At 36.6% G+C, this 11548-nt stretch overlaps 1 protein-coding gene across 3 annotated transcripts in view; it reads right to left on the bottom strand.

Annotated features, from left to right (window-relative positions):
• Nucleotides 1-902: 902 nt before the first annotated feature.
• The window catches only part of LOC149735975 (microtubule-associated serine/threonine-protein kinase 3-like), a 31277-nt gene continuing 20631 nt past the window's right edge, over nt 903-11548 (bottom strand). For all 3 annotated transcript variants that reach the window (XM_089878810.1, XM_089878811.1, XM_089878812.1), the window contains 18 exons: nt 10979-11075; nt 10613-10750; nt 10026-10138; nt 9447-9576; nt 8328-8493; nt 8014-8129; nt 7592-7700; nt 6662-6780; nt 6274-6350; nt 4829-5807; nt 4338-4490; nt 3883-4143; nt 3492-3623; nt 2940-3189; nt 2603-2754; nt 2136-2282; nt 1664-1894; nt 903-1456 (listed from right to left, as the gene is read on the bottom strand). In XM_089878810.1, the coding sequence (XP_089734936.1) occupies nt 1322-1456; nt 1664-1894; nt 2136-2282; nt 2603-2754; nt 2940-3189; nt 3492-3623; nt 3883-4143; nt 4338-4490; nt 4829-5807; nt 6274-6350; nt 6662-6780; nt 7592-7700; nt 8014-8129; nt 8328-8493; nt 9447-9576; nt 10026-10138; nt 10613-10750; nt 10979-11075 (3505 nt within the window). In that variant the 3' untranslated portion in view covers nt 903-1321. The remainder of the gene's footprint in view (nt 1457-1663; nt 1895-2135; nt 2283-2602; nt 2755-2939; nt 3190-3491; nt 3624-3882; nt 4144-4337; nt 4491-4828; nt 5808-6273; nt 6351-6661; nt 6781-7591; nt 7701-8013; nt 8130-8327; nt 8494-9446; nt 9577-10025; nt 10139-10612; nt 10751-10978; nt 11076-11548) is intronic.

The raw sequence follows: 11548 nt of genomic DNA, 5'->3' as shown, positions 1-11548 counted from the left end.
CTTTCACCCAGTAATCTTTTTGAACTAAAAGTTTTGAAGTGAACTCACTGTTATTTATTAAAAAGGTGGTTTTTGCAATAGCTTTCGATACGCACATCGGTGGTAATTACAGAAGGTCAAATCGAATGATAATGTTCATCTTAACTGACCTTTATACAGATGTGAGAAATACCTCAAGTTTCTGGTCAAGACTGGATAATTCCAGATATTTGGCTTTTTTTCCGGCCAGAAGTTAGTTCATAATTTGATTTGTCATGTTTAATTGTTGATATGCATTTTCCACGAAAAGTGTCGCTAATCTGATCTGATAACAGTTTAAGCTTATACGCGATACAGCTATAATGCTGGCAAAGCATCACCCGGGCCAAGAAATCCACTTTATTTGAATGTCATCGGTTCGACGAAGGTCGTTGGGAAAGTAAGATGCAAAAGTCGATAGTTGTTTAGACAGGACCTACGTCATCATATACAAATCCTTGATTACCACAAGAAAAGTAAACCCCGTGACGTAGAAAGCGCATTGAACCAGTTTAAACTGGTTTGTTTTGAAATCGAAACTGGGCCAAGATCGGATTTGAAAAATAATCACGCAAAGTTACAGAACAGTGGACAGGAAATTTACATGTGATAATATAGTAGGTTGGGGTAAGATGAAACATGTTTCCATCCCGTTTGGTGGTAAATGATTTTACAAACTATATACCCGAATTACGCCTTAAACTGAGAGTTGATAATCGTAAAAACTATTTGTATTACTGTCTGGGATAGAACGCGATAATTACTGCATATTATTCGTGGAGCATGAGCGCAATTTATAAACTAGATCCATTTTACTTCTGGCCTTAGTTATTCGATGCTGACACTTGCATACTTGATTAGTTCATGATAAACATACGGTCGTCACCAATAAAAAAACACAATTTATTTCGCGTTGTTAACGCTATAGGTTAGTGTGCGGTAAGTTAAAGTTTGAAAAAAAGGTCGTCTCCATGTGTGTGTACAAATGTACAAGTGTGGGCGACGACGGGTATAGTGGCAGAATGCATGTAGCGACATTAGAATAATGTCTAAGCAAGCAAGAAGGAGGACGTCGCAAGGCGTGTGACGTCACCAAGCATGATTACGTCACCGGTGACGTCAGTTAACGGGAAAAGGAGAAAAAGGGGGTTGGGTGACACTTGCTGTAAGTAAAAATACGTGCAAGCTATTGTAAACGGGTACGACACACGATAAATTAAGCATAATACTACGGCGGGCGATGGCGCCCAAAACACTGTGCAAAAACTGATATATCGGAGAAAAAGAAACAAAAAACGAAGCGCTAATCTCGGAGATTCGTGGGAACATCTGTGGAACTTGGATCGCTATGTTGAACTCCACGGTCTTGCTTAAGGGCGCCTTTGAATGATTTTGACCGTTGGGGTTTTGTGGCTTTTAATTTTTGACGGGAACCGCTCTAAAAATGAAAACGGGCGACTTTTTAAAAATGTTTAGTATGGGCGTGCAGTTTAATGGGACAAGCGCTGGTACGGAGATTTGTGTTGTATCGAGGGTGATTTTTTTTAATTTTTTAAAAAATAAAGAAAATAAATTTTGGTAAAAAAATTAAACATTAAATAAATTGGGTATTTTTGAATTTTTCTATTTATTTTTGAATTTTCACCTTGAACATGCTGAAGACCTTGGACGAAGAAGAAGAGTCTGTGCTCCTGGATGCGAGGAGCTCCGGACCCTGATCCTTGGATGAGGATGCGGGAGTAGCATCGGAGGACTGGGTGAAGGAGGGGTCAATTAGGAGGAGCGGAGAGGGGGAGTTTGGGACTCTTGCGAGAGGTGAGAGAGGGATGTGACCGGTGGATTTCCTCCGAGAACTCCGGATGCTACGGGTGAGCTTCTGTGGATGAAAAAGGTTCAGACGAGCAAGAATTGGTTTGGGAGCAATTTTAGTGATAACAATGTTTTTTTTAGTCAAAGTTTTCAATATTTAGGAAAGTTAACGCTTTATATTTAAATTAAAGTTTAGTTTATTTTAACAAAAGTGCTATTCTGTCCAAAACAGTATCTGTGTGATAAATTCTTTTTTAAAGTAGTGGAAATTGAAATAGGTTCATAGGTTTTTTAAACTGCAAGTTTACCTCAAGTGACATGGGTCTGCTGGTGGGACGGGGGTTGGGGGTCATGGTGAAGCTCGCTGATTTTGAGGGGCCTGGGGTGCTGGTGTCGGCCATCAGTAAGGGGGTGGGCGTGGCGCTGTCGGATAACGTTGAGTTGGGGCTTGTACTCTGAAAGTGGGGTAAAGAGGGTTAGAGTGGGGTTTGTGATGTAATAGGGGTGGATAGGGAGAAAATTTGGTTTTCAAGGACAAAATATGGTTGCTAGGGATAAAATATGGTTTCTAGTGGCATAATATGTATTTTTATTGGCAAAATGTGGTCTCTGGGGGGCGGAATATAGTTGTTATGGGCAACACGTAGTCACTAGAGACAAAATATGGCTACTAAAAGTAAAATATGGTAGATGGATGATGTTTTTACTGACAAATTTGGTTGCTGGGAGTGAAACACGGTTGATGGAAAAGCGAAAAAATATGTTTGTTTCTCACTTTTGATGACGCGCTGCTTAGATCTTGTTCCAAACGACCCAGCGGGGGAGATTGGGGGTGACTTGCCTCTTGTATTTCACCACTTGATGCTGATGTCATCATTTTTGATTTACTACGGTTCGGGGTCAAGAGGGGTGAGTGGACCCGAGTGTCTGTAAACGTGGGGTTGTGATTATTGGACGGGTGTTGGGTGTAAGCGGTAAAAATGTTAAATGTCTGACTCTGTGGGACAATGGTTACAAAATTGGACACGGCTACCATTAGGTTGTCTGAATTGTCAGTCATATTTAAATAAAAGAGAAATATCGCATGCAATTTGTTATAATTAAGTTCTAACCTGTTTGGCGGCCGTTACGAATAATTGAACCGCGTCTCTTGTTCTTGTAGCAGTGCAAGGGTGAAGATACCATAGCTGGGGAACTCCCTCCACCAGCAGATGTGCCAGTGTATCGCTTGCTGGTTATGGAACCGGTTCGATGCGGTATAAACTGGCGTTTTCTGCGCCGGATTGGTTTTGACCGGTTTTTGGACGGGCGACGCCCGATTTTAATTGATGTGCTCTCAAGCGGAACGGCTTGAATAGAAATCTGAAAAAAATAAAAATGTTGAAAATCTAGACTATATTTTTCAATAGAGTTATAAACATAGAAATTTTCGCAAATGCAGGTTCAAATAACTAAAGATATATAAATGTTATATATGCAAGTAACGACTATTAATTTTGATTTCTGATACATGGGAAAAAAGTATAAACTATATACATATATATAGTATAACTTGAAGTATATAAAAAAAGGCAGAAGAACACTGGATGAAAAATAAAGAAAAGACAAAAAATATGTAATTTAAAAACATTTGTAACAAAACATAAAAGAGAGCAACATCTTACCTTATTTGACCTGTACATAAGTTGTAGCACACTAGTGTGAACCATACCCTGCACAAGTTCATTATTTACATGGGTAATAAGGTCACCTACTCTTAACCCAGCAGTGTATGCTGATCCTTTCTCATCAACTTGCTGGAAAGTAAAAGGGTAAGTTAGATGGGTTCACAAAAATATACATTTTTTTTCAGAATTTTTTTGGGTTTGCTAAAAACAAAAACAACTGTTTAAAGCATAGAAATAGACAATGTTTTTCATTTATGTACAAAGTTACACATAAAGTGCATGAGCCCTGTAGTTTCTCTAGTGGTTAACCGTTACATTTATCCATAATTTTTTTAAAGAATCCAACATCTTTTAAAGTAGAAGCGATAAACTGGTTGTTGAAACTTACCGTTACAATGTGATGGACGTCAAATGTATTCCCGTTGTTTCGAAAGACAGGAATTGCTTGGATCTTGAACCCAAACCCTCGCGTGGTGCGAGGTATTACAATAGGGGGGCGGGGTGACCCTGGGACGGGGGAGAAGGATCGGCCGGGAGAGGAATCTCGGGAGCTGGGGTTGGAGAGAATTGAGGGGTGAGGTGGGTGCACGGAACGGGGGCTGGCCAGGGGTGAAGGGGGTAAACTGTCGTCTATATTTGGTATCATCAGCTTGGAATGTATAAAAAGAGGGGTGTTAGGGTATAATAAATAAAAAATATTAGTTAATTTTTTACAAGCTTTTAAAATAATAAACAATTGAATTAAAAAATGCTTAAATATAAACTAAACAATTTTTTAACTTTTGAAAAAATCAAAAAAAAATAATTTAAACAAAAAATGTTTTTTAAGAAAGATTTTTTTACCTGCAGAGAAGACGCACTTGATGATTTAATAATGCTACGCTTGATCGAACGTGATCGTTTAATCTCTCCACTGTGGTTGCGAGAACGAGGTGAATTAGCAGGGTAGTGGTGGAACCTACGGTGCATCACTTCTTCTAATGACGGCTCCTGAAACTATGGGTATAGGGGTCTCTTAATATTTTGTTTTAAGATTGTTTTAAGGTTAATTTGACAAAATTTTAGGCGCCAAACCTGGGGTGGCAGGGTGGGTAGGTTTACCCCAATTTACGTCATTGCAAACATCATTAAATATTTTTATTTTGTTAAGTTCAACTCTTAAACTTAATACACCTTATGACTGCTATTTTAAATACTTTAAAAAAAATTTTGATTAAAAAAAAGGTTTTAGTTTGAACATTTTATTTACAAAAATTTGTGGTAAACTACCCCACTAACTATAAAAAACAGTTAATTTTTTTAAAAGTGTGTTGTTTATCAAGGTTGAAACTTACAGGTGTTTTACTTGGTGTGTGGCTTAGATGGCTGTTCAAGTCAGGACTATTGGCTTCACTACTAACGCTACTGGTGGGACTGAACTGGTTTCGCTGTTTTGTTACTGGGGTTACTAGAGACGGGTCCAACATCTTGTCAATGGGTATAGGGGTGGCGGTCCCTGATCTGGCAGTTGCCATGTAGTTTAATGAACCCACAGAAGAGCAAGAGGACATCCGACGGTATCGGGGGCGATGGTGGGGGTAATGGGGGTGTGTGGCTGGGGTTACTTGTTTCTGAGGGATCACAGATAGGAGAGGGGAGTGAGGGAGGACTCTGTCTTCTGAGGAGGAAGAGGCTCGGTTCCGGATCGCGTGATGTGGATGTAACTGGTGGGATGTCACGGGAGGGGTTACGGTGGTACTTGGTTTGAAGGCAGAGCCGGCATCAGGAGAAGGGTTGATGCTATCACTGGTTTGTAGGAGCGGGCTGTCTGCTGACATGCTGCGAGATTTCTTGATGTTACGTAAGCAACCCATTTCTGGGGATTTTGAGCTCGAGCGGTCGAGAGTTGAATTTAACGGTGATTTTGTGATGGTAGGGGGCGCTGTGGAGTCTGAGAGACTCTGGCCAACTTTGCGATGAAGTTGGACCGGTAGTGCAGCGTTTGGGGTGGAGGTTAGCCACTGCTTATCAGATGACTGCGCGGCTCTGAGCAGGGGGCTTGTATGGCTGCTCCCACTAGCAAGAGAACTGTCAGAGCTCTGTCGCCGATGCGAGCCAGTGTGACTCTCAGTGTTGACCGAGTTTTCTAAAGAAACGCAGCTTCCAGTGCTGCCCATGATTTCCGCTGGCACAACTGAGTTTGTTTCTTCTGAAACTTCATCATCGGACTTCTTCCCAAGATCAGTTTCTTCTTCCTCAACCTTCACGTTGGCTAACGGGTTTCTTATTACCGAAACATCATCATCTGTTGACTCCTGGGTCGCACTCTGGCTTCTGTTGGGTACAAACCAAAGTGTTTTAAAGCAATAGTCTTAATTTTTATGGTACATGGTATGCAAGCTTATTAGCCTACTCTGAGAATTTTCCAGGGATTCCAGCAACACCTATATTTTATAATTATAAAACTATAACTACTTAAAAAAACTATTTAAAAATTCTATTTATCATTAAAAATAGAAACCCAATCTTACATTAATTCGATTATTGCGGCAACCCCTGGAATTTCTAACTATAAAAGCAATTTATGTTTAAAATATATTAAAAAAATACAAACTTTTTACACTTTTACAGAAAAAAACAAACAAACTTTTTACACTTTTACTTTTAATTTTTTACACTTTACACATTATTGTCACAAGCCTTGGAATATTATAAAAAATGCCCCAGCAAACCGGCAACACTGCACTTGGAAACACTGGTGCAATACCAACAGTAGGAACAAGTAGTTAAACCTACTCACCCGTCTATGCGATTCTGGAGGCGAATTTTAGCTTTGGGGTTGCTGTCTATTGACCCTTTTCTATTGGTTTGCAGTTTCTGGATAAATTAGTTTGATTACTTGCAGCAAAAGCTAAAACATCAGCTTTGATTTACTTAACAGCAGAGTAAAAAGTAGTTTTAAATGAGAAAATTGGGGTGCTAAAACATAGAATGCCACATCTTTCTATTTGAATACGAGTTTAAAACATATACCTTTATGTTACACAATTTGTGGACTGAATTTTGTTCTGTATTTCGTATTTTTATTTTGTAGCAATAGATCCAATGTCAAAATATCACCCTGGTTTTAAATGTTGGGGTGACATATCATCCAGACACCCTTAACATTACGCCTAAGCTCCAATTACCTCAGAAAACCTCTTAGTGCTCGAGGAAAAGTTTGCGACATCGAATTGGTCATTTGTGGCGTCATCACATTCTGATGTGTCAGGAATGTCACTGTCGTGAGTGTACCGGTCTCTACGGGCTAAAAACATGAGGTTTTAAGTTAAATTTTGCCAATACTTTGCTTAAGGGGATACAATTGCGATATATAACAGGATTTTATATCGGTTTTGGGGCTAATCAGAATATTTTGAACAATAAGTAGAATTATTTTTTATAATAGAATATAAGTTGTTTCCCACATGCTGAAAACAAAAGATTTTTATTGGTTTTTACGCAAATACTTTGTCAGGGAGGTTTGTATACAAGTGGGATATGCCTAAATATGGATTTTTGTTAGGTTAAACAATATTTTTTTTGAATTTTTAGAAAAAAAAGCTTTGGGTTATTTTATTTTTAGGACTTATTGTCAACAAATTGTTTTTTTTTTCATTAAATCTATTTTAGAAACACAGTAAATATGTATGGGGCCTTACTATCAACAAATTGTTTAGTTAATGTTGAAAACATGGGTAATTAGGTACGAGACTTACTATAAAAAAAACAGTTATATATATACAGATTTTTTTTTAATATTATATATATATATATATAGTAGGGTGGGGGAAGATGGGACACCTTTGGCACATAATACCCAAATATTTAGATCGTGTTTTAAACAATTAACAACGGTCTGTGGGAGTTGGGAGGATACAGTTCTATGATTATTTGTATTTTTTTTGTTTACTACCAAATGTGACAAGAAAATAGAATGAAAAGGTGTCCCATCTTCCCCCACCCTACTATATATATATATATTTTTATAGGTCCCATCACTCACTGTTAAAATATTGGTATTTTTGTAAATTTTTTTTGTTGAATATAGGAACAGGATAATCATGTATATGACTCACTATCAAAGTAACTTGTGTCTTCTTCATCATCAATCTGAGGAACAAACTGAGCTTTTTGCCGAAGAAGATTGTTCCAATCCATGCTGTCAAAGTAGGGGTGACTTTTCACCTGGAAGTAGGAAATAAGTTTTGTCATAAATGAGTTTCAAATTATGAGTTGAAGTTTAATTGTTTATTTTTAGCAACAATGATTCCACAATCTACATGATGTAATCAGATTATAAAAAAAGCGTTTATTGAAAATTAGTTTTATACACAAAAGTTTAGAATTGAGGTTGCCATAGACAACGATTTTTTACTATATGTATTTTTATTATAAACGTCTTTCAGCTACCAAGAAAAATATTTCCCAATTCAATATTTTACCCTAAAAAATAAAACATTATTACTTTAAAAAAAAAATAGCCAAAATATATTTTCACCTCAAATGCCCCTCTGCTACCAAGTCTATTAAGCGGGTCACGGTCAAGTAAACACGAGATGAGACTTATCGCATCTTCGGATAAAGCGTCCTCGCCCTCCGGCCACACGATGTCATCTGAGAGCAAATAAATTAATTTAAATTGGGGTAGGTAAAGGGGTCAAGGTAAAAGCCTAGATAATTATTCAATGAGATAACTTGTTAAAAATAGTAAAAAGAAAATATAAAAATTTTAGGACAAATTTAAAAAATTGAAGATTGTATCTGTAACAAAAAAGGCGAAAAAAAAAGTAATCATAAAACTAGACCGCTTACCATTGATAGCTTGCATAAACAACTCATCCGGAGTTTGGCCGAAAAACGGGACGCAACCAACAAGAAATTCATACAAACATATGCCAGCTGACCACCAGTCTACAGGGGTGCCGTACCCAAGGTGTAGAATCACTTCAGGAGCGATATACTCTGGTGTGCCATGTACCTATGGATGTTAAAATTGTTTGATAATGCATTGGATTTTATTACACTATCGCTAATTAAGCTTTATGTTTCAATGGTTTTCTTACTGTTTACCTAAAAGGGTAAGTTAACAGGGTGAGAACATGTTTTTTTTCGAAGAGAGTGAATCAATAAACATATTTAAAACTTCAAAATGTTTTCCACTAGTACTATGGGCCTAAGGTGTTAAAATTTTCATAATTATTTTGTAATTTTAAGTTGACAAATTAAAAAAAATTATATTAAATTTGTATTATTACCTGAAACGTACTGTCATATTTATTCGTTACTGGCCTTAAGTTTACTTTGTGCTTTCACGAAAATTAAAATAAAATTACCCCATAGTGGAATAGGTAACCATTGAGATTATAGCATTGATTGCTTTTCACTGGAACGATCAATATTTTAAGAGTTGTCAATATTTGCTGTCAACCTGGTGATGTCACCGTTTAATTCCGCGCTGAGCCAAACCAGCGGAATTTTCTCATGAATATTTTAGAGCAAGTGTAAGGCATACTGTTATTGTTATTACTGTTATATTTGTCACAGTACACAAATAGCAAAACACTGCCATTATTGCGCATAACTGTGGCATAAGCATGTGGGTGTTTGTGAATATGTAAAATTATTTTACATGTTACCCAAATTCTAAATTTATGTTAAAAATAGTAAATACAGGTTTTAAAACACGTTATTTTGGACATAAAAGTTGCTTTTTTTTGACATAAAATATTGAGGCTAGAGTCCGCCCATTCCCCAACACCCAGAATGTTAAACATATTAGTGATCGCTTGGTTGGGGAATCTATGTCATGTGTCTTGCGCAAGGCACATCACCCAGTATCGTGATCTGAACCCACTACCCTACCTTCACAAAGCAAACACCCAACCACTGAGCGGCGGTGCTGGATAATTAAACCATAATTAATAGTTTTACCTGTCTGTCGTTGAACTGTTGTTGAGTATCCAGATGTGATTCGTATAGGTTGGTTGTCCGTGACATCAACCCAACTTTAGATAACCCAAAATCCGTCAGCTTGATATGGCCCATCGATGTTATCAATAAGCTGGAATAAAGATTTAGATTTTTTAAGTAATGTGTGGTTTATAAGTTATATAACTTATTTTTTGTTGTTAAGCGTATTAACTTATTTTTTTGTGGTCAAGCGTCTTGCTTAAGGACACACACGCCTACAATGGTAGCAGCATTGATTCCTAAACATACAAACTCTTGGCTAGGCCCACGAACCATTTTGCCATAGCACGAAAAAAAGACATCAGGGCCTTTTGCTGAGTACAGGATTTTAAACAGTGCTTGGCAGATAAAGCAGAAAATTTGACAACGAATTCATTTTATAGAAAAAACATTTTATTAATGTTTTATCACATAATAATGTAATATTAGTATGTTTTGTTAAAACCTTTGAGGTAATAAAATTGAATATAATCTTCAAAAAAAAAAAAAAAAAAAAGCTTGTGGTAATAAAGTAGAACATCTTCAAAATGCACTTCTTACTTGTCTGGTTTTAAATCCCTATGAACAACTCCATAGTTATGTAAGTACTCCAATGCAAGGACAGTCTCAGCAAAATACATTTGCGCCACTTCATCTGGGAGTACTGATATGTTCTGTATATAAAATGTTGGTGTTAAAAATGATACTGTTTTATATATATGTGGTAATATGTTTGTGTTAATACTTGGGACGGAACTTTCAATTCTGGCCCAGACTGCAGCCATAGAATTATAGGATCAAAATATTTGTCCTTGTGGGTAAATTACCTGCATTTTCTGTGAAGGACACTAGCAAATTTGGTAATACTTATTTAACTGAAATTTTGGAATTAATAGAAAAAATAAAGGATTACTGGTAAACAAAGAATCTTTTAGGAGCATATTCGTAAAATATAGCTTTTGAAAACATTTTTTTGTGGGATTTTGGGAAATAAATGCTTGCTGTAGAGGTTACTGGTAAACAAAGAATCTAGTCAGTACAATCTTGATAAAAACTAGTTCATTTGGACAAAATACTGGTAAAAGATGTTTACTTCACTTTAAACTCCAATGAAAACAGGTAAAAAAGTTATTTTTTAAGTGAAAAACCTTGATAAGGGAAGCCACGTCCCCTCCCTCCACGTATTCCATGACCATGCACAGGTGGTGTTTGGTTTGGAACGAGCAGTACATCGTTACCACGAAGGGGTTCTCGACAAATGTGAGGATGTCACGCTCTGCGAAAACCTGTGGGGTGGAATAATGCTGTTATTGTAAAAGTTAAATACGTTTTGTCGTATGTTTACAAAATGTTGTGTGATTTTGGAATAGGGTCGGTAAAAAAAACAATCAATTGAAGCTTAGAATATATATTTTTTTAATGTTTAACCAAAAAGGTTGAAAAGTACTACATCATAGCCTTCTCGAAATTTATAGCCGTCATATGGATGACTATAGCTATATTAATATGCCTACCTGCTGCACTTCATTGCGCAGGGCCAGGTTATGCTTATTTATCTTTTTGAGCGCGAATCGCTGTGAAGTTTCTTTGTGTCGCACCAGGAATACAGAGCTAAAAAAATTAAAAATTTAAGACTTTGCTTCCATAGAGCAAACATGTGAAGCTAAGGTGATGATTTATTCATAGGGAAATAATGATTTGTCTGGCAGGAATTTTCATTGATTTCGATAAAGTTTTCAGATTTTTGTCTCCGGTTTCCGAAATAAAAACGTCAACTTTATTTGGAAAATTTGGATGACATACAATTTGAAGGAAAAGTTGGTATAATTTAAATAAACTTTAAATAAATGACAATTTCTACTCTGTCTGTGAGAAATATTTCACTTAAATATACCACAACGATAAAATATTTCTTTTTTTCCTGTAAATGTATGGCTGACAATTTCCTCAACTCATAAGAGACCACTGAGTTAGAACAATTTCTGTTAAATGCCTTGCCCAATGAAATAACTGACAATTACTACTGTGAAAAATAAGTTACTTAAATAAACCACCAAAACAAAATACCCCACGGAGCTATATGA

This window comes from Ciona robusta, chromosome 5, assembly GCF_009617815.1.
Source record: "Ciona robusta chromosome 5, ASM961781v2".
Classification (NCBI taxonomy): domain Eukaryota; kingdom Metazoa; phylum Chordata; class Ascidiacea; order Phlebobranchia; family Cionidae; genus Ciona; species Ciona robusta.
This window is presented reverse-complemented; position numbering and strand designations above follow the sequence as displayed.